Source organism: Melanostigma gelatinosum (genome assembly GCF_949748355.1).
Source record: "Melanostigma gelatinosum genome assembly, chromosome: 11".
NCBI classification, from domain to species: domain Eukaryota; kingdom Metazoa; phylum Chordata; class Actinopteri; order Perciformes; family Zoarcidae; genus Melanostigma; species Melanostigma gelatinosum.
The window spans coordinates 8681570-8704655 of record NC_136644.1 but is presented as its reverse complement, the minus strand read 5'-3'; the positions used below and the strand labels follow the sequence as shown (position 1 = coordinate 8704655).

Below are 23086 nucleotides of genomic sequence, written 5' to 3'. Positions count from 1 at the left end.
GCACTGAAGTCCTCAGAAGGTCGGCGATCAGGGCTGATCTGTAGGTCTTCAGATAAACTCCTACCAGTGCCTATGACCGGTTCCTCTAACTGCATTCTGCCCTTTCCTGACAACTCTGGCTCTTCTCTCTGAGGGTAAACCCTTACATGATCAAACTGAATTGTATCATCAATTTCTATTGTTTCTCCAAAATAAGCAATATCTGAAATTAGCTGTAATTCCTCAGAGTTATCGCTCATTAAGTTTATTGTTTGAGCTTCTAAGTCCAATGTTCCACATATGTCGTTATCACTTTGGGGATGGAAAATTGTGACATTTTGTATTTGGGATTGCGATTTAGGCTCCTGTGTGGGACTGTGTTGAGTCATCCGTATCTCTTCAGGACCCACTGATTCAGATATCAGTGTTGAAATACACGAAGAAGCGCTGGCATTGTGTTCACCCAAACCAGCTTTACTTTTAAAAGGGTCCTGTCTAGTCTGGAATGCTTTCATCAGCTCCTTAACAGATGTAGTCTCTTTCTCTGACAACTCTGATGCCTCTCTCTGTGGGATAACACCTCCATCCTCACACTGAACTGTATCAGCAAATGTTACTGTCTTTCCAAAATAAGCGCCATCTGAAATGAACTGTGACTCCTCAGAGTCATCTGGGGTTAAGCTTACTGGTCGATCCTCTAAGTATGTTTTGTCAAATTTCTTGACATCACTCTCTTGATAGACAATTGTGACGCTCTGAGTTTGGGTTTGTGGCTTTGACTCCTGCATAGGACTTTGCTCAGTCGTTTGTGCAGTCGTATGTATCTCTTCAGAATTTCCTGATTCAGATATCAATGTTGAAATGGAAGAAGCCATAACGTTGTGTTCATAAAGCCCAGCTTGAGATTCTGAAGGATCATGCCCAGTCTGGAAGGCTTTCATCAGGTCTTTAACAGACACACTTTCCTTCTCTGAATCTGATGCCTCTCTCTGTTGGCTAACATTTTCATTGTCACACTGAATTGTATCAGCAAATGTTACTGTCTTTCCAAAATAAGAACGATCTGAAATTAACTGTAATTCTTCAGAGTTATCTCTTCTTAAGCTTACTGGCCGATCCCTTAAGTCTGTTGTATAACATTCCTTGCCATCACTCTGTTGGTGGAAACTTGTGAGATTCTGAGTTTGGGATTTTGGCTTCTGTGTAGCACCTTGCTCAGACATCTCCATCTCTTCAGAATCTCCTGATTCAGATCTCAATGTTGAAATACAAGAAGAAGCAACAGCTTCGTGTTCATAAAGCCCAGCTTTATTTTTTGAGGGATCATGCCCAGACTGGAATGATTTCATCAGCTCCTTAACTGACAAAGTCTCCTTCTCTGACAACTCTGAAGTCTCTCTCTGTGGGCTAACACTTCTGTCATCACATTGAACTGTATCAGCAAATGTTACCATCTTTCCAAAATAAGCACTATCTGAAATGAATAGGGATTTCTTTGAGTTATCTCTGATAAGGCTTACTGGCTGATCCTCTGTGTCTGTTTCGTCACATTTCTTGACATCACTCTGTTGATAGAAAATGGTGAGGTTCTGAGTTTGGATTTGGGATTTTGGCTCTTGCAGAGCATTTCGGTTAATGGAGTTTATTTCTTCAGAATCTCCTGATTCAGATATCGTTGTTGAAATGCAAGTAGACACACCAGCTTTGGTTTTTGAGGGATCATGCCCTGTCCCGAATGCTTTCATCAGCTCCTTCACAGACATAGTCTCCTTTTCTGGCACCTCTGTCTGTGGGCTAACTCTTCCGTCGTCACATTGAATTGTATCAGCAAATTTGACTGTCTTACCAAAAGAAGCACTATATGACATTAACTGTGATTCCTCTGAGTTCTCGTTAATTAAGCTTACAGGTTGATCGTCTACATCTGTTTTGTCAGATTTGTTGACTTCACTCTCTTGATTGACATTTTTGAGCCTCTGAGTTTGGGAGTTTGGCTCCTGCATAATACTTTGTTCTGTCCTCTGTATCTGATCAGAATCTCCTGATTCAGATATCAATGTTGAAATACAAGAAGAAGCCACTGCTTTGTGCTCAAAAAGGCCAGCTTTGCTTTTTGAAGGGTCCTGTCCAGTCTGAAATGCGTTCATCAGTTCCTTAACAGACATAGTCTCCTCTAATCTCTCCGTCTGAGATCTGGGGGATTTAGGGGACTTGGGAAGTCTGGGAAGTTCTGGCATGTTTGCCTCATTCTTCCTTTTGGCAATAGAATATTTTGCCTGAGGAATTACTTCCTGAGTATCTTTGTTCACCCCCTCCTCTTCAGCTTTGTTCTGTAAAGCTTTAAGTCTTTCCTTTATTGATCCTATAGGTGTCTCAACCACTGAAGGAGAAGTTGGAGGATCCATGACTGTGGTGGGTAAAAGAGCACTCTCCTTAAGAACAACATCGCCATCTAAAGACTCTTCAGAGCTCATCATTTCCAGCTCACCCTCAGAGCTACTACATCCAGAACGCTCTCTGTCTCTAAGTTTCTTTCTAATAGGTTTCTTGATGTCTGGTGGACGCCGTTTGCCATTGCGCTTTACAATAACCTGATCAAATTTATCTTGGACAAGGTCTTCTAGAGAACTACATGTCACTACAGATCTCTCCTCAAGGTATTGGTCCATGTCGAGGCTGAGTTGTGAGACCATGCCTGTCATGTCTCTGACCTCTGTGGCAGATCTACTTGAAGTCGTCCCCTCAATGCAAATCTCCTGGAAAACTGGTTCTTCGACAGGGGGATACTTTTTTTCAACAGACCTAGTCTCAGAGAGTGAACTCCATTTCTCTTTTGTAGCATCCTGTCCTTGTACTTGTCCTTGTACCTGTCTATTTTCATTGATGCCACTTCTTTGAATACCTTCAACCTTTTCCAACCTGTCTTTGAACACAATAGCCAAAGGCTCTTTTTCGTCCAACCCTCTACCTCCAGCTCTCTCTTCATATGATAAGTGCTCAATTTGCTCTGCAGTTAAAATAGCAGATGATCGGACGTCCGACTTGTCTGAGAGAAGGTCCGGGCTTGCAAGGGTTGCAGGGTCAAGAGGTTGGTTAGTTCTCAGGGAGAATGTCTCAGTTGATTCAGACTCATCATCTTCAATTGAAAGAGTTTCATAACCAAAAAGGGTAAAGATCATAAGGGACAAATGAAGTGGGGAAGAGAGACATCAGAAAACTGTGATCAAGACAATGCGATCAAAAATCCATCTTCAGTTCACAGAGTATGGAGAAGAATGACACAGGATAAGGAAGTCTTGAAAATAAGACCAAAAAGAAGATGACAAAGTGATCCAGAAGAGTTTGGAGGGGAGAAGAGCAGCAACAGCATAAGCAAAGCCAGGAGGAGGAACAAAACAGGTAAAATATGGGCGAGAATAATATCAATATAATTTGTTTCACTACATATGAAGAGAATATAAAAGAACCAAAGAGAACAGATATGTCTACATATGGAACAAATGCACAGGAAGTAAGGATAACAGACAAACAAAACTTCTCAAGATTGTTGCTGACATGAAGAGTCATGTCTGCCTATAACATTAAAGTTAAACCATAGAAAGCACAATTAACTTTGAATCCAAACAAATAATAGGGTGTTGAATAGAAGGGGGTGTAAAGTAAGGAAATAATATCAAGCAATATAGTCTTTGTTACAGGTTATTAGATGGTCAGTTTTAAAGTTTATAATTATTTGTAAGGAAAGTATTTTACTTTCCTTACAAATAAGTCAATTATGTTATATAAAAACGTGAATAGGGATTTGATTTGTTGTGGAACTCGAGTGAAAGAAACTCGGGAATGTTGGTATGAAAGTAGTGGCCAAATTCATACAAAATGAGTGATAATGAAAAAGAAATCAGCAATAAATCAACGCACTTTAAAAAGAACAAACAAAATGATGTCTTTTAATTATTTCTCAGCATGCCACTGGTAAAAATTTTAAATGAATGGGATGAGAGAAAATGAGTGGTCAAAATGGATACTTTTCATACTGCATATTATTACCACAAAGCAAAATTATTTTCAGGATAATATGGAATTTTAACATCAATACCTTAAAAATCTAAGCGATTTTAAGCAGATTTGAATAAAAAGTATTATTTTGACCTTCATTTATGATTAAAAGAAAAAGGTTATGTAGAAAATGTTATGGGTGGGAGAAAGTCAGTGGGATTTGGAGTGAGGGAAATGCAGAGTACATCAGCCATAGCATAGCTTTCAGTAACAATACAGTGTTAGTAGAGCAAAATAAGAGAGCAGGGTTAATCCAAATGGAAAGTAACATGTTTCAATCAGTGCATTTCTTAGCACATAAAGGTGTAAATATGTCTAAACTAATACTTTACAACCTTTATGATCTTATGTCAAGTGATGTGACCCCAATTTAGATTGTGTTGTACTTGACAAAATATTTATAGAATAACTATATAGTGGCACCCTCAGTACAGACACAGCAACCATTGAAAAATGGATTGCAAAATGTCTCAAATTAATGGGCCCATTTCTGAAAGATTTGTGAAAATAAATCACAAAATTCTAAAAATGTTTAACACAAAACAAGAGTTCAGCTTACATTTCTTGTCACTCCTCTCGCTCTGCAAAAAAACAAAAAAAACAAAAAAAAAGCATAGTTAGCTACAACCTAATTATTATCCAATTATTTTTCCTTTGTTGGGGGTACTATATCAAGTACATTTTATTTACCTCATCATCTGCATCTTGGTCTGAATCAGACTCCTGAAGAGAAGAATAAAACAGAGAAAGAAAACAATGCAGTTACACAATGAAACAAAAAATGTTGCACTATTGTTATGTAAATACAACTTGAGATGTATTAAAACTGACCTTTGAGTATGTTGGGAGAGTGATGTTAAGGTTGCAGATAGCATTGTGGTTTAGTGTACGATATGTGCGCGGTTCCTTGGTGAAGGACAAGCGACCACAAGGCTCCTGTGCTGTGTCTCTAATCTGTCCAATAATTAAACAACAATTAAGCCCATTATTACATATATTTTCATGTACAGATATCGTTTCGGATTCTCTGAGTAAATAAGTAGAAATTTCAGAAATTTTTATCCAATGTTGAGTCATACTTTGATGAAGAGGGCCAGTCTGTTCTCTTTGAAGGCAAAGAAGCTAAAGACATGGTGCTGTCCGCTCTTGGTTAGAGGCACCACGTTTCCAAAGCAGTCGGCAAATATGGGTTTTCCTTCCAGCACCTGTGTGGAGATATGAAAGACGTTTTCTTGATTCAAACAAACCGTTAAAATCGTCAAATCTCAAACAGTGTTGTCAGAATTTTTAAAGGACATGAAATGTATTAAGTAAGAACCAGTTGGTAGGCAGTGTCTGCACTAACCTCTTTTTGAGTCCCTGACACCCACTCTTCACTATCCAGTGCACTTATTCCACAATATGCTTCTATACTTCTTTATACCCTCGAGGTATCCTTCCTCACACTTCCATCCTTCATTATATCCTTGAGGAATCCTTTCTCACACTTCTATCCTTCATCCTCGAGGAATCCTTCCTCACACTTCTATCCTTCTTTATATCCTCGAGGAATCCTTCCTCACACTTCTATCCTTTATATCCTCGAGGAATCCTTCCTCACACTTCTATCCTTCTTTATACCCTCGAGGAATCCTTTCTCACACTTCTATCATTCTTACCCTCGAGGAATCCTTTCTCACACTTCTATCCTTCGTTATATCCTACATAAATCCTTTCTCACACTTTGCCCTCTTCTTATTTATTCCCCACCTCAACATCTCGGCTCCGGGCAACTTCAGTGAAGTTCTCTTGCTGCTCTAGGGTCTTGTCCATCTTGTCGTCCGTCATGCAGAAACAGCGCAGACGGGCCTCAATGGGGTCCAGTGTCTTGGCAAAGATGACAAACTTGGCCATGTATGGAACACAGATGATTTCTCTGTACAGCTGAGTGCCAAAGCTAACCGACTCCTGGATCTGTCTGCAGTCTATCAGCCAGAACCTAGGAATATGAGGACATATTTAGTCAAATCACCTACATCAAGAAAGTGTTAAGCTTCGATGTGACGGAAACTTTAGAGGGAGAATTTACCTCGCCGACACGTTTGTGGTGAAGGACACACATTGGTTAACAAAGGTGAGAGGCGTGGAGCCGGTTATGTCCTCCCATTGGGCGGGAGTCGTTCCACCTGAAACACAGACCCATGATTTGTTCCCCAGCCTGTCACGTTTGTTCACTTTTTTTTGTATTTATAGAAAACAAAAATGATGACAGGATTTCTGGATCCAAGCATGCATTGATGGAAAATGCCCAAATGACAATTGCATTGGAAAACATTAGAATACAGAGGTAACATTTTGAGTATTTATTTTGACTGTCCTACATTACCACAAACTAGTGATAGCTGAAAATGCTTTTATTTATTTTATTGTTTGCTGATTCTGCTGATTGATTATTCCCACTACTTACCTGTAATGCTACAAAGCAAACGTAAGGTGGGGGTCTCCCCACTGTACACTCCGCTTGGCTCCTCACTATTGGAGCTCTTGGGAATAGGGATTGTCATCGTGATCGGTTTGTGGAACTTCCTCCTTCTTGGCTCCAATGTGACAATTGAGCTGAACGTGGCTTTGTTACCCAGAATCTTTCTCACCACCTCGACATCAATGGGCTGAGCCTGGGACAATGTGTAATGCGTATCAACATAACTTTATCGGTTGCCATAACTTTGAACATTTGACTCGTGTCTGGCTAAGAAATATGCACTGTACTTACCTGTAACCCAACTCTGATCTTTTTGGTGAGGGCTCCCTCGGGGAAGACAGCCTGGACCTGGGGCACGAGAGTGCTACTGAGGACCCCGCCCTCTGGTCCAATCAAATGACTGTCCTGCTTTATCCGTGACACCACCGCAAAATACTGCGGGAAGTCTCGGGTGATGATGCGGCATATTCTTTTCTTTTCAAGCTCCTCAGGAGAATCAAGTTCTGTGAAGAGTAGAAATATTGAGAATAAAATACTACATGAGCGGTCAATTGTGTGAAGTTTAGAGAATGAAGGTTCAAGTGTAAAGGTGTTGCAAAGGTGTTTTCCTTCATGCATTCGTTCCTCATGGCTTAATGTTATCGTATTATGGCTTCTGTGCTGCTGTGTTTTCATGTATTGGTTGCATCAAAAAATGCTGTGATGCAAGATATCAAACCCTATCAACAACCCTTGATTAGCATCCCAGTCTACATAAGATCCCGTACTTTCATCCATGCCGTTAAGTATCTGGTTCAGTTCCTCTTCGGTGAAGTCACAGTGGTGTTCCCTCCAGCTCTCCCCCGTCTCACTCCTCAAGATCACCAGCTCTCTCTCTGTTCCCCGCAGGGCTGCAAAATGGGGGATCTCTACAATCACGGGCCTAAAAATGGTGACAAGGTAAAGTCACAAAATTGGAAACACAAATTGGACTTGAAAGTATGTGGTGGCTTTATCGTAGACAATATGATGTCTGGGTTGATTTATGCAATAACAGAAAAAAACTAAACAAAAAAGAACACAAGATTTAAATTTCAGTTTGAAAACACCAGATGCATTTCATGTCTAATAAAACAAACATATTCATGAAAAACATATTTGAAAAATATTCAAACACAACGAGAAAATCAATTCTACATCAGGAGCAGAATCCAACTAGTGTGGGGATTGGTACTATGGAGGAAAAGCACGGGGATAACGCAACAACACAAGGCAACGGGTCGGGGGATTTCAGACAAAGGCTTGCACTTTTATAGTAAATAATAAAAAAATCTCGGGTTGGACACGGTGGAAAAATATGGGTGAGTATGTAACCACTTCCGGGATGGTGTTCCCCAACCATGGTCCTACCCGAGGAACTTGGTTCCTGGAGGACCCAGCTGCAGGATGCGACTGACCAGGCTCTCGCCCTCATTTAGAGGGGGCGGAGCTGTGGGAAGGTGGAGCTTACTGATCCATGCGCAGCACAGAGGGGGAATGAAGAAGAAAATATGAACACAACAGTGTAAACACACACACACACACACACACACACACACGTAGTACAGACACTCAAACACACACTTACCCCAGGAACTGGGCTCCAGTGGGTCCCACTTCGATGATGCGACCAGCCAGCCCCTCACCCTCCACCATAGGGGGCATGGAGGCCAGACGGTGTCTCTTCACCAGCCTGCACGTCACCCGCGTGGGTGCAGAACACTTTCTTGGCGGCACAATGATTCGCAGACCGTTGTGACGGCAACCACGCATGGCCCCGCCCCTGGCATCTACCATGAAGCTGACCAGGAAGCTGAGAACAAAAGGGTCCGGCAAGAAATCCAACAATTGTTTTTATTTTTAAAATCGGTGGTTGATAAATGCAACACTTCTGGCACAGATGTTAAATCTGTTGATCATGAGCCTCCATGCAGACAAAGCAAATTCCGTTACATTAAGAAGGAACTGTCTTCATGACACCATTCATTTCTGATATAACAACAAGCATAGTGCAGCAGATTACATTTCATTCCAGCCCGTTGTCTTTCCAGTTTCATTTGCAAGCCAGGCAAGCAAAGAGGAGGGCATTGAACAAGATTATTTCTGGATAATCTTGTGTTTTAAGGAGCAAATATGTATCAAATATTAGGCATCTTCAGGCAAGCAAGTGCTTACAGAAATACTCAAGGTTGCTGTACATGAAATGTTGACACGCGGAAACTTAAAGATGTCTCGAGTAAAATTGCAAGATCAGTGCTTTACTCCTGCTTGAGTTTTAGGAAATTAAAAAAATGGAACTATATATTTGTGAACAGTTTTTAAAGTCTTCACTAGGGAGAAATGGGCTAGTTTTGTGCTACAGACAGGGCAGAAAACTCAGAAGTCGTTACTAGCCTTATTCTTTAAGGACATAAACGCCCCGCTGTGCTATTCTCAACATACAGTGCTCTTATATAAGGTAGAAAAAATATGAAGAGTATATTAGGTCTCTGTGTCAGCAGATGCGCAAGATTAAAAGGAGTCAGATCTGCATCAAGGATACAAAAAACTTGGTTAGAAGGTCTCTAGTCAACAAAACCTGAACTCTGGAAATGTAAAGTCGTGCATTATGATTTCATGCAGACAGATAGGATGGAAATGAGAAGATCATTTAACGGTGAATGAGAAAAAAAAGTACGGGGGAGAGAAGAAAGAGAGGGGAACCAAAATAAAGAATAAAGAGCATCACCTGCTGTTGTCATGGTCTAGGCACGGAGAGGAACGGCTAGAAGCAGAATACAACAACCAAATACACACACACACACACACACACACACACAGCCAAGACAATAAAGTGCACAAAAAGGCAACAGAACAAACAAAAGGAGAAAAAGAGAATAAAGAATAAGTAAAAGTGAGAGAAACCACACCAGAGACAGACAAAGACACAGCAGCAAAGATTTAAAAAGAAAATGATAAGAGTGTAGAAAACACAGACGTGAAGGAGTGAAAAATAATGATTCAGAGGTGACTCATATACTCCAGATAGTGAACAAAAGCATGTGACAGATGGAGTCTCTAATTCAAGAATAAATTAACATCTTTCATGTCACTTATACACTAAGGAACAGTGTGAATGTGTGTGTGTGTGTATACCCAGAGTGTAGCAGACTGGAGGACAGCACCACATTATCAAGGTGCTCAGCACCCCAGCTCAGCCGGAACGAGTCCTTATCGTGTTCTTTAGACAGCGCTGACACCTACAGAGCGACAAGCAGGCCGGTTTGGGTCACAAAAGCCAAAATATTATAAAGTAAACCGTAAACTTTTTGATTGCTTTGTCCTCACCTGGTGGCTTGTGAGCATGTCTTCGATGAGAACTCCGTCTCTCTGACAGAAACTTTGGTGAATGGGAGTGTACTGCGGCCTGTTGGAAAAGCAGGTTGGATCGTATGTATTTGTCTTTTTATTCATGTGCATCACGGCAGGTCGGCACCTGCTCTACACGTGTGCTGTCATTTACTCGTTGTTGTTTTAAGTGTGAGTATGTGTGTGTTGTTCGAGACCTGTCCAGGTTGTGGCTCATGTAGCTGAAGCTGTCCAGGTAGTGTCCCGGCAGAGAGTCATCTCCCAGCTCTCTGAGATCCTCCGCTCTCAGGTACTCCCCTCCATCCCCTGTCATAGTGTCCTCACCTGGGAAACAAAGACGAGAAGCATCGATTTAAAAAAAATCATCTTTATGCAGAACTTAAATTGTCCACCTGACCAGGGAGTTTGGGCTCTTTTATGATATCACGCTGTTTGTCTTTTCAGTCACAGCTCATCGAATCATGTGAGAACCTCCAGTCTCGGGGCCATTTTCACCAAATTTGCAACATACTCGGTGAAACGTGAAATTATTTTATCCTTGCTTATTTTGGCACGTTTCACTCCTCAGAATAAACGATACTGAAAAGACAAGCATTCGAGTCCTGTAGTAGGACTCACAAATGACCCACGGCTGCAAAACTACATCACCCACAATACACAGCTATTCGTGACTGCTGAACAAAGGGAAGGAGAGCTAGCGTGTTTTTATCCAAGGTCAGCTTTGAGTTATGGTGTCTGATGATAGGGGTAGCCTAAAAAGCGTTGCCAGTCCCTTTGTCTGTAAACGGGACGTTCTTTTTCTTTTTTTTCTTTTTCAGTATCAAGTAACTCACCTTCTTCATCAGACACATCAAGGATCTCAGTCATGGTCTCGGGAACATTGAGCTTGTGTTTCTCTGTGACCGTCTGACGTGATTACCATCCACAGTCATGGGGAAAGAGACAACCAAAATAGAGAAAAGTTCATTCGTTTTTCTGGGAAATTTCGGACAAAACCTACTGGTTCCACATCTGGAGTCTAAAAGTACCACAAGCCTACCGTTGTGGTAGTGATGACCTCCTCAGTGACGACTTTCAGTGTGTCCACTACAGAGATGTAACCCAGACGTCTGGCAATAGACAGAGCAGTGTTTCCATTCTAACAAAAAGACAGAGAGAGATAGTTTTCATGTGACATAAAAGAGAGATCCCTCTTTCTTTTTTTTTTTTTAGCTTATTGTCTGTTAAAGTGAAGAGAGTAAATACATGCTTTTTTTTTCTTACCACTGTAGTAGCATTGGGCTTGGCGCCATGTTGTAGCAACATATTGATGATGTGTGTATTCCCTTGTTGTGCTGCTTGGTGAAGGGGCGTGTATCCATTCTATAGAACGAAAGATCGTATCACTGAGCACAGATTTTAAAATGATCAGCGTTACGAGACTTCCGAGTTTGCCATTTAAATTCTACCTTGGTTTTGGCGTTGACACTGGCACCTTGCTGTAACAGGAAGTTCACCATCTTGGCGTTTCCATAGTGACAGGCCATTATCAGAGGGGTATATCCGAGCTGAAGAAGTAGTAGAGAGGATGTGGACATAAAAAGGTTAAAAAGAAATAGTTCTTTCCAAATGTACCTGCTTTGTTTTACTTGTTTGTGGAGTAGCTGTGTATATAGAGCAACAAACGGACATAAAACCCCTAATGATGTAGATATTGTCATGCTTTCCTAAAGCCAGCAGGTGGCAGATATGCTGAATTTGTGTTGAGATTCCTTACATTTACTGTAAACACAACAACGTCCACTAAATGCATACAAATTAAGCTACATAACACACCTGGGGGATTTCCATTAAATAGCCAGCATGTATCACACAATGATATTCTAGGACACGTTTAAAAAAAAAAAAAAAAAGGTTTAATCCTTGTCTCCACTTCTGTATAATCACATCACCAGTAATTAGTGTTTAAATTCAAGTGTATGTGTGTTTGTACCTTAGTTTGCTGATCCAAGTTGGCATCATGTTTGGCCAGCACTTCTGCTGCGCTGACTCTGTCCTCTTGGGCTGCCAGATGCAGCGGCGTCAGTCCGGCCTGTAACATACAAAGCATAGAGTTACCTTACTGTCTTTGTGTCTAACTACTTGGGTGAATCACTTGATTTGTAAATCATTCATGCAGTTATTGGGCCACGACAGAAAAAAAACCTGTGACTCAATCCCTGTCGCATATTCTCAGTGGTTGCAAGAGTCATAACATGCGTTTCTCTGCTTATGTCCTGTGAAAATGGGAGAACTGATGGGGTTGTGTCCAAAACAAGTGGCTGCAAGAAGTATGAACACGTTTGTGTGCGACCTTGGTGGCTGTGTTGGCGTGAGCTCCTTTGCCCAGCAGCAGGCTGGCCATCTCAGCGTGTCCTTCCTGGGCCGCCAGGTGCAGAGGGCTGACTCCCTGCTTGGTCAGAACGTTGGTCTCCGCTCCGTACTGCAGCAGCGCCAACGCGATGTTCGTCTGGTTCTTTTTGGCGGCAATGTGGAGAGGAGTGTAGCCGTTCTGGAGAGGTAGGAGGCGGAACAGTTAGGTGCTGTAACCACATCGCTCAAAAATAACCCGATAAACCGTGGCTACAGATAAACAGGTGCAGCTAAAATCTAAAACATCAAGAATGTCTCAGGTTTTGGTATCAGCTCTTAAAAATCGAAGGACTTCTCAGCGTCAGTCTGAACCTCTTAGTATCACAACTGTAATGCAAAAACCATGACAAGATCTTGAAACTAACTGCTACGGCAGAATGCAGCACACATTGTGAGAGTGTCTGACGTACTAACCTTTGCAGTGGCATAAGGCGACGCCCCTTTATCCAGCAGCAGCAGAGCTACTTCTTGGTTGTCATAATGAGCTGCCACATGTAGCGGAGTCAGGCCATTCTGTAACAGGTAGGACTTTGATTAAATGACTGAAACCTTGATGATTTTGTTGAGTTTCGTCCTGCTTACAACAGTTGTATTGTCTATAATGAGTCTATTTCAGAGACACAACAGCCCTGGAACAAGCTCACACTTTGTTTCTATTTAAACAATGTGTAGAAATAATCCAGATTCACCTTGCCGGCATCATCAGGGAGAGCATTGCGTTGAAGGAGAAGTTTTGCTACATCGAGGTTTCCATACTTAGCTGCTACATGTAATGGAGTGAATCCTTTCTGTGGAGGGACAAGGGGGAAGAGGTTTGTTTCAAACCCGCATGTCCAAACTGTTTAATTGATATTTGTGAGTCTGTGTAAGAATCTGTTTTGTTTTTTTGTGTGTGTTCACCTTCGTGGCCAGCGAGTGTGAGGCTCCGGCCTCCAGCAGCACGGCAGCGGTCTCGATCTGGCCCTCCCTGGCTGAGATGTGGAGGGGAGTGTAGCCGTTGGTGGTGGCGGCGTCCGGGTGAGCCATGTGCTGCAGCAGCAGCTGGACAATATCGGTTTTCCCCAGACGGGACGATATGTGGAGGGGGGTCTGGTTCTCCTGTGGTTGAGGGATGAGACGGCAGAGAGAGAGAGAGAGACGGGTCGAGGCAGTTATATTAGAAAAGACAGCAGCTGAAGCAGAGGCAGGCGACGTGACCCGTGAGTATGCGTATGCGAGCCGTATGAAATATTGCTCGTCTGCGATAAACAGAAGGAAAGAGAGGTGAACTCTGATGATGCCACAGCTGACTCACCCTGGCTATAGCATCCACCAACGCTCCGTTCCTCAGCAAACAGCGAACCACTTCCATCTGACCCGCTCGTGCTGCCATGTGGAGAGCTGTCTCACCACGCTGGCATGCAAAGACATGACGTTTATGAGCATTAAGATGCTGAAAGAAACATGCTGTTTGCTTTATGCCATACGGTGGTTTCTGACTACTGACTACAGAGAGCTGAACAAACTATTTGTCAGTACCAGTGGTGTATAAAGTACCCAAAAGCCATACTTGAGCCTGGAAAACGACTCCAGTAAAAGTAAAAGTCACCTATTAGAATACTACTTGAGTAAAAGTCTTAAAGTATCTGATATTTATTGTACTTAAGTACAAAAGTAATTTTCTGATATTAAATGTACTTAAGTATTGAAAGTAAAAGTACAAGAAAATGATGTTATTAAAAAAGCAAAGGGTCAGAATTTTGAGAATTATGAAGTTTATTCTTTTAAGTGCTGTGGCACCATGACCAAGGACATGGAGCTGTGTTGACAATAATTGGGTCGGCTGTGATCCATTCAGGAGCAACGATGTTCAACATAATATATTGTACATAAGTATACTTTTGCATCTACTATGAACTTATCATCATAATTCTCCGAAAAGCAATATGACACCATGAAGGAGTTGTAACAGTGAGTTTATAAGTATGCTCATTCCGACTAGAGGATGTAGAGGGCCAATGCATAATATTATGTTCAGCAAAAAATATCCACTTGATGCATCAGGTCAGTGTTGTGAGAAAGGACACCTGCCTTGTAAACTCCTATGGGCCTGATTTGTACAATCGGCAAAGGTTTTGCTCAAGCTGAATCTGCAATTGGGCGACTGCTACCATCATAACTCCATCTGATCATCCACAACATGACTCAAATATCAAAACATGATCAATACTAAAGCAGCACCGAAAGTAACAACCCAGTCATTACTTGAAACTGAAAAATGCCCTGTTCATCTTCAAAAGACAATTCTAGAATGTAAAGAAGTTACATTGTATTAGAATGTAACTTCTTTACATTCAATTAGAATGTAAAGAAGCTACAATGTATAGAATGATTCTATTGAAGTTATTCCTTTTTTAAATGTTTTAGACGAGTCACTAATCACTTTAAAAGAGTGATTATAGCTGATTTAACTTACAGACATGAGATTGATCTTCTCATGTCACTCTCTTTATACAATGATATAAATTCATCCCTGTTTTATTGATATCTTATGAAAAGTTACTCCTCATTTTTCGTGCGTTTTTCCTGCAAAAGTCCAGCAACATGAGTCTGTTTTCGCTTGTTACATGCATACTGTCTTTTCAAAATAAACTTCCATCTTCACAGGAAACAACTAAGGTTTAGGCGATGAAACTACTTAGTTAGGTTTAGGAAAAGATCGTGGTTTGCGTTAAAATATCTACGGAAGTGGCGTTGCTTAAGTACGGAAGTCACGTCACAAATAAATCAACATTGGCTTCTCGTTTCACACACGGCACAAACTGCGGCCTCCTGGAGGAAACACCAGTGTTTGTTTGACCCATCCACCTCTCCTCATCCCACCCGTCCTGTGTGGAATGCTACTCATGTTGTCGCTCGCTAGCTTAGAGCAAAGGAATCAAAACACCGCGGCTTTGAGAGCACTTGTTTGCGCATTAACGTGATTAACCAATGATTTAACTTGCTGCTAGGACCACTGATTCACCAAACCTGCTTGCTTGCAGTCTGTGTTCCACCACAGTCCCCGACGCTGCTCTCATGATTCATTTTGTTTCTAAAGATAGATTTGATTTTGTAGCGAGTAACGAAGGTTTCAGGGGAAATGTATCGGCGTAAAAGTATCAGTTTACTTTGCAAAATGTAGTGAAGTAAAAGTCAACAGAAATATAAATAGTAAAGTAAAGTACAGATATCCAAAAAAACGACTTAAGTACAGTAACGAAGTATTTCTACTTCGTTACCATACACCACTGGTCAGTACTCACAACGTTACGGACGTCAGGAGATGCTCCATTCTGCAGCAGAAGTAAAACGATGTTGAGGTGGCCCATGAAGGCAGATACATGGATGGGCGTCAGACCAGACTAGAAAGACCGAGCGAGAGAGAGAGAGACAGAAAAATGAGCATAAAAGGCAAAGTTCCATCCAGTTAAAGTGATCCATATTCACAGGTGCTGGTCTGAGACGCGGCCCGCAGAGTGTCTCACCTCAGTAATGGCCTGAATGGAGGCTCCATATTTGACCAACAGTTCCATCACCTTCACCCTGTTCTTCTTGCAAGCAATATGGAGAGGAGTGAAACCATTCTGGCAGAGAGAGGGGAAGAGAAACTGATAAATACTACATCCACGGATTTTTATTGCCCCTTTATCTGATTCTTACAGGTGATGTGGCTCTTGTCAGGAGCATTTACATAGTAAGTAATGAAGAATGAATGAAATGTATACTGGTAAATGATCACTAAATTTACAGTATGACCGTATGACTTTGCTTCCACTGTTGTGTAACGGTCTCATGTCTTACGAAGGATTGAATTTGATATGGTATTATAGGAATCATTCCCTAACCCTGTATCATCTACCTGCATGAGTAATATTTGTGAACCCCTACCAGAGCTCTGATATTAGGATTGGCCTTCTTGTCCAGCAGAAGCTTTGTGACTCTGTAGTGGCCGCAGTGAGCTGCGACGTGCAGCGCCGTGAGGTAGTCCAGTGTGACGTCATCTACCGGTGCCTTGTGCTGCAGCAGCAGCTTCACACACTCCACGTGGTCTCCCTGGGCCGACATGTGCAGCGGCGACAGTCCGTTCTGTGTGAGGAGGAAAGTGACGACGCGCGACGAGAAGCAAAAGGGGGAGAAAACACAAGCCTGAGGTTTCTAGTTGCAGCACAACTGCGTGTTGAACCTGGAGCTGAAATTACACATACACTACCTTGGTTCTGGCTAAGATGGGAGCTCCTCTATCCAGCAGAATTTCCACTGCTGGGTCATGTCCACTTCTGGCTGCACAGTGCAGGGGGGTCAGCCCGTCCTGCGGGACAATCACACACAACATACACAAAGTGTGACAATGACAAAAAGTAAAAGGCAGTTGACAAATGGTTGGTAGATTCTACTAAAGGGACAGTTCACCCCAAAATCAAAACGACATATTTACGCTCCTACCTGTAGATGTATTTATAGATTGTTTTGTGTGAGTGGCCTAGTTTTAGAGACATCAGCTGTAGAGGTGTCTGCCTTCTCTTCAATATCAGCTTGAGATGCTCAAAAGGGCCAAAAATACATTTGAAAAACTTTCTTTTTCCAGAAATCATGACCTGGTTCAGCAAGAAAATCCAAGGACCTTGTTGTGATAAGTTTCAAGTAGGAACTATTTCATCAGCCACAGCTGAGTTGCCATATGGTCCTGATATATTCAAGAGAAGGCAGACATCTTTACGGCCGACATCTCCAAAACTAGGCAACTCACACCGAAACAATCTAGATTGATAAATAGCACTACAAGTAAGAGGGAAATCTAATGTGAAGGAATGTGAGAGGGATCCCTCCTCTCTTGCTCGCCCTAAGGTCTCTTCCTCTTTTCTGCCCGTTAAAGGGTTTTTTGGGGGAGTTTTTCCTGTTCTGATGTGAGGGTTCTGGGACAAAGGATGTCGTATGCGTACAGATTGTAAAGCCCTCTGAGACAAATTTGTAATTTGTGATTTTGGGCTATACAAAAATAAATTGAATAGTATTGAAATATTTATTTGGATTTTTGGTGAACGGTCCCTCTTAAGCACTCATTAAGGGGAAGCTGCAGAATTATGACTATTGAGTAAGAGCTAATGTCCAGACGTTAGATAAGAGTCTCACCCTGGTTTTAGCATCTATCTGACCCCCTCGGTCCAACAGCAGGACCACCATGTTGGTGTTGCCTCTCTTGGAGGCCACGTGGAGAGGCGTTATCCCATTCTGACAGGGCAGGCAAAAAAAAAAGAAGAAGAAAGTTACGAGAACGAAACCATACCACAAATATTCATCATCTTAACAGCAAATATATTTAAATCCCATTCCAATTCTGCATCACAGAGGAAGTCCTACAATCCGTCTTAATAATTGTTTGCATGGTTTTAATCTTTTTGCTTGTGAGTAGAGATCAATGGTGGACAGTTACATCACCAACTACACAACTGCATCTAAAGGAAGCTGAACCTAACTTCATGGACCGATCTTTGACAGGCTGGGTAGTAGCTGTCAATAAAGGCTAAGATTAAAAGTGAAATGATATCGGTTAAACACACTGCTTTGCAAGCCTTCAAGTGGAAACACAAACGTCAAGTTTTAACAGACAGCAGTACAGAAAATGTCTTGATTTGTTAAAATGGGCGATACCCTGGCTGTGAAGTCCACAGCGGCTCCTCTGTTCAGCAACAGGGTGGAGACATTCACGTTGCCGTAGTGAGCCGCGATGTGCAGAGGGGTGAACCCACTCTGCTTGAGACGGACAAAGAGAGAGGAAGGGAAGGAGAGAGTGAGAGGGAAAGGAAGAGGGAAAATAGGACAAAAAAAAGGAAGAAAATGCAACATTGGTTGAAACAGCAGGTGAGGGAAAAAAAAGTAAGAGTTGCAAAAGAAGCGCAAAGTAAGACGAAATGAGATGAAAGACAGAAAGAATAAATGAATGATCCGATTCATCTGTGGCGGTTACCAGAAAGAAACCTGACTCTGCTGATGCAGTATAACGATGAGGTGGCATGCTGGAAAAAGAAAACGACACACAATTGGTGTCGGAAGTAGCATACAAAAATTTGCATACCCCCCAAAATCGCGCAGGCAATACATAATGCGTGCAACAACCATGCAATTCTGCCATGCTCGCTAAGAAAAACCCCAAAACAAGTGGTGAAAAAAAAATCGAAGCACCTCACAAAAAAGTGAAATACACAAAGCAAATACACACTATGTGTATCTGCAAATGGACATTTATAGATGAGCCATAAATATACATATAAATAAGTACCTACAGTACACAGTTAAGTGGGTTCACTCCTTACCTTCCCATTCTGATAGACATGATTGCAATTTAATTGAGAAACAGAGTTAACTTAAAGATCAACAACGTGTGTCAGAGAGGAAAAACAGTGCTTTCAATGTGCTATCAAGTACACATGCTGCAGGTTATGCACAGAAAAAGCAGTGAGTGAAGAATGTGATCGTAATGTGATTTCGGTCAAGTATTGAAATCTGTAAGGCTAATACATTTTAAAGAGAGAGATTCATTGATTAAAATATAAAATAAACGTACAATTGAAATGCAATAAACTTCATTATCTGGGGGATCTGTTGATACAACACAATGCCTTTTGCTGTCAGCCATGCAGGAGTGTGTGGTACAGCACTGTCAGCTGCATGCATTTGAAATGGCACAGAATTCTGACATGCAGGACGTCTTAAGTCCTCGCTAAACGAGGGAAAGATCAGGACAGAAGAGCTGAAAGATGACGGAAAGGGAATTAAATGAAGAGGTGATAGAGTCTATATACCTCCGTGGTTCTATTGACCATCATCTGGTTGGGATGCATAGAGAGAGAGAGGGGGGGGGGAATAGGATGTAGGTTTGTTAGGGAAAGGGGCTCATCACAAGAATCACATAAAACACAGGGTGAGTTTATAAGGTCACACAAACAGAAAAGAAAAAGACGAGGAGGCAAACAACAAAGCCCTCTGAGAGAGGTTCTGTCCATTAATATGATCGTATTCCTAGACGGCAGGCAAATAATCGATTCCAATAAATAAAACTGTCGACATGAAACATCCTCCATTCAGTCAGATTCATTACCATACACTTCCTGTTTCCCTCTCCCATTATGTAACAGCACTCTCCCCTGCTTACTGTTCCTATTCTCCCCTCTGCCTCCACTACTTCTCCTCCCTCCGTCAATTCCCCGCCCCCCCCCTCACCTTAGACTGGACGTCGGCGTTGTGGTCGTTCTGGAGCAGCAGCGCGGCCGACTTGGTGTCGTCTTTGCGGGCGGCGATGTGCAGGGCCGGGAGGCGGACCTTACCCTTGGTGTCGTGCTCCAGCAGCAGGGAGACCACCGAGTTGTGGCCCTGCTGGAGAGCGATGGCCAGCGGAGTGAAGCCGTCCTGGAGGAGGCGGAGAAGAAACAACCAAGGATAAATGAACACAATCAATTTAGAGACAAGCAAAGGAAAAACGGGGATATTCGTACCTCTGTTGCAATGCTTTGGTTCCCTTCGTTTTCCAACATGTATCGCACCACCTCCAAGTGGTTCTCCTGGGCTGCCATGTAGAGCGGAGTGAAGCCATTCTGTGGCGGCAAATGCACGCGGTCAGTACTTGCACACGCATGTAATGTACAATTTCTCTGAGTAGGCGTTCTGCACATCTCGAATGCATCATCTGATAGCTTTTGATGATTGCAAAGCTTCTCACCTGTGACTGAAAGTTGACGTCTGCTCCTCTCTTCACCAGTAGTCGGACTACTTCTTTTTGTCCGGCCAATGAGGCAATATGGAGGGCAGTGTTTCCTTTCTGCAGAGATAAAAGAAAGAAAAAGACAGGGTTAATGCCACCAGGTGAGCGTGCATCTTGTGTGGGTATAAAGGGCCTTAGAGCTGCTCGAAAGGGGTGCAAACATCTATGAAGGTTCTGCATTCTTAAAAAGCAAATGATGCAAATTGCTACTACACAAGACATGTGTTTTTATCTTGCATCCGTTTTTATTTTCAAGACTAACTGACTGATTAATACCAAATTCATGTCAATCCAAGGACATGGGCAGTCAGTGTCAGATTCAGATGTCGGCTGTTTACTGCTGCTCGTTGTTAAGCCTGACACTTTAGACATCCACAGAGTCACATGACGGACAGCTTGCCAAGTAGCTTACCCTCGCACTGGCTCTCATCCCTGCGTCTCCTTTCCAGTAAAGACAGAACATCTAATCAGGGCAGCACTGTGACTTGGACTAAACTGATTCAAAATGCTGTCGCAATTCGAAAGAAAGAAGTTTATTGTGAGTGTATAAAAGTTGGAACTCTTTTCACGTAACATTAAGCCTCTTAAATCACCCTCAGGTCCACCACCACCACCCTTTGCGAATCAAGTTTCACAGGAGAGAGAAGCAGTGATTTACGTAGAGCTGACAGCATCATATTACTGACACTCACGTGCACTATTTCCCGTAATCTCCCTCTTCCTCCATCTATTACCCAGCTATCACTATCATCCCGCCCTCCTTTCTCCCCCCCAACCCCACATCTTCCCCCACGTGTGGCTAAAGATCGAAACTGTGATCTGTCAGCATCTGTAAAGTCGATAATAATTAACGTGACATTAATATGTACCTTGGTGGGAGAGTTGACATGCGCTCCTCTCTCCAACAGCTCCTCCACTAAATCCTTGTGTCCTTCCTTCGCTGCCAGATGCAGCGCATTCAGACCGTTCTGGAGAGAAAAACAAAAAGGAAACAAACAGGGCGAAGTCATTATTGCGTGACAGAAGTGGTGCAATTCTGCAGAGGTTAATGTGTAGTTGTCAAAATCACATTGTAACAATGTTATATATAATGGGAACATAAGGATCCCCCCCAAAAAATGATTGTGTGTGAAATATGCACTTAAAAACAATAAAAAATGACATGATGATGAAATAAATTCTTACAGTGGGATGATTTGCAAAAATACAAAAGAAAAGGAAAAATTATGCTTTTTTCTAAAATGCTTTGGGAGATCAACATCCAGCCAATTAATCACGAGAATGGTAAATGGACTTGTGCAGCTCTTTTCTAGTCTTCCGACCACTCAAAGCGCTTTGACACTACATGACATCATTCACCCATTCACACAACTATCTAACATTCACACCCACACGGCACAGCCTACGGGAGCAATTTTGGGGGATAGGCATCCTGCCCAAGGACATATCGACGTGGACTAGCAGAGCCGGGGTTCGAACCATCTGATTGAAGGACGACCCGCCCTCCCATTGAGCCACTGTCACCCAGAGAAGTACTGCATCAGTTACAGAAAATATGGCAGATTTGTTTTCCTCAAGGCAGGTTTACTGCGAACATTACACATCAAAGGCCTCTGATCCATCAGCCAGAGCTCCACGCTGGGAGCAGCACAAGAGGAGGAGAGCGTAAACGTTTCACAGTGACAGGCAGTCGCAGCACAGCTGATGTATTTTTCCACAAACGCGTACAGAAACACATTTCCTCTGAGACGGACACGTATGAACACACACGGAGAAGGATGATTCACCTCGTCTTCCTCTTCGTCCATTCTGCGCCGTGTCTCTCTGAAACTAAGAGAGTATCTTAAACCGTAACCTGGTTTTTAGTTCAGGTTTCCTGATCTCTTTCCGTCTTCTTTTCTTTCTTTCTTTTTATCTTCCACCTTTTTAAATGGTGTTTTAAGCGCGATTTAGAAGTGATGGAGCTCCAACCATCAACAGCGGCACTCTTCCTCCTTCCTCTACTCCCCCCACCCCCCACCCCGTCCACCCCCCGGTTTAGATCCAAGCTTCTGGGTCTCTCTGCCTTCTTCTCCCCCCCTTGCAGACTCTATCAGATGGGTTGAAGAGAAGAACTGTTCCTCCTGGCTCTGAAAGCTCTCCTGGCACTGATGTAAAAGAGGAGCCGTTATGTTGCTTACACCGCTATCATTGCCGCCTTCCTTCCCTCGCGCACGTACAACACGCATGCACACACACAAATAAGTTAACACACACTCACTCCCTCCCTCCCTCCCTCCCTCTCTCTCTCTCTCTCTCCCTCCCTCCCTCTCTCTGATTTGCCAAATGCCAAACAACTAAAAGGGGTGTCATGTTTCTGCACAGCCACAGGGGCTATGTAGAACACAACACACGTACACACAAACATGGATCAAATTTAGAAGCTGCTGAAAATGTCAACCTTTCAAAAAGAAAAAAGAAAAGTGGGCATTCATCAGAGGCCAAAGTATGTAAGCGAGTGTCTGGTCAAGTGTGTCACAGGCATGACTTTAAAAAGGGTAAAAATGAGGGCCACCATTGCATATGTATCTTAATGCAAAAAGTTCCTAAAAAAAATAAATAGAAGACGAGAAGACAATCGGTGCTGGGCCACATGGTCAACATCTTTTATCACCAGGTAGGTCATTCATATCTCTAAATAGTCTATAATAACCACAGCTATTCCTGTTAACTCCTTTGTCAATTCAGTTTTTTCTCATTTAATTAATAACTTTTCATCAATCTATCCATTTTTAGTTTGTTTTTCCAAATAATAATAGTATCATTATGTCACCATTTCACGGAACCCTGTGAAACAGAGGCAGAAGCAGCAAATCTTAAAACAACAAAATCTTCACATTTGAACATCTTGAACCAGTAAATCGTTAACATTTCTTCTGGAAAAAAAAACACACTTAAACAGTTAGTCAATCATCAAGATTGTTGTCCGTAAATCAGCTGATCGATTGACTGACTAATCCTTTCAGCAGTATATCACGGACATCACCGTCATCAGGTGATGGGTGTGGTTGCACTGA

General features: G+C 42.4%; 1 protein-coding gene across 3 annotated transcripts in view; it reads right to left on the bottom strand.

Moving 5' to 3' along the window:
• Positions 1–22025, bottom strand: part of ank2a (ankyrin 2a, neuronal) — a 90402-nt gene extending 68377 nt beyond the window's left edge. Inside the window, exons 1-36 of one of the 3 annotated variants that reach the window (XM_079278452.1) lie at positions 21818–22025; positions 20900–20998; positions 19989–20087; positions 19765–19863; positions 19493–19678; positions 19075–19098; positions 17924–18025; positions 17405–17503; positions 16485–16583; positions 16163–16360; positions 15760–15858; positions 15538–15636; positions 13548–13646; positions 13154–13351; positions 12943–13041; positions 12668–12766; positions 12195–12392; positions 11835–11933; positions 11311–11409; positions 11126–11224; positions 10902–11000; positions 10696–10768; positions 10060–10186; positions 9842–9920; positions 9650–9753; positions 9243–9278; positions 8103–8327; positions 7264–7418; positions 6788–6999; positions 6482–6689; positions 6104–6200; positions 5785–6013; positions 5115–5240; positions 4867–4989; positions 4726–4758; positions 4595–4616 (exon numbers count right to left, since the gene is read on the bottom strand). In XM_079278452.1, coding sequence (XP_079134578.1) covers positions 4595–4616; positions 4726–4758; positions 4867–4989; positions 5115–5240; positions 5785–6013; positions 6104–6200; positions 6482–6689; positions 6788–6999; positions 7264–7418; positions 8103–8327; positions 9243–9278; positions 9650–9753; positions 9842–9920; positions 10060–10186; positions 10696–10768; positions 10902–11000; positions 11126–11224; positions 11311–11409; positions 11835–11933; positions 12195–12392; positions 12668–12766; positions 12943–13041; positions 13154–13351; positions 13548–13646; positions 15538–15636; positions 15760–15858; positions 16163–16360; positions 16485–16583; positions 17405–17503; positions 17924–18025; positions 19075–19098; positions 19493–19678; positions 19765–19863; positions 19989–20087; positions 20900–20998; positions 21818–21838 — 4162 coding nt within the window. In that variant the 5' untranslated portion in view covers positions 21839–22025. The remainder of the gene's footprint in view (positions 1–4594; positions 4617–4725; positions 4759–4866; positions 4990–5114; positions 5241–5784; positions 6014–6103; positions 6201–6481; positions 6690–6787; positions 7000–7263; positions 7419–8102; positions 8328–9242; positions 9279–9649; positions 9754–9841; positions 9921–10059; positions 10187–10695; positions 10769–10901; positions 11001–11125; positions 11225–11310; positions 11410–11834; positions 11934–12194; positions 12393–12667; positions 12767–12942; positions 13042–13153; positions 13352–13547; positions 13647–15537; positions 15637–15759; positions 15859–16162; positions 16361–16484; positions 16584–17404; positions 17504–17923; positions 18026–19074; positions 19099–19492; positions 19679–19764; positions 19864–19988; positions 20088–20899; positions 20999–21817) is intronic. The other 2 variants (XM_079278453.1, XM_079278454.1) reach the window with 2 other exon arrangements.
• Between the last annotated feature and the right edge of the window lie 1061 nt (positions 22026–23086).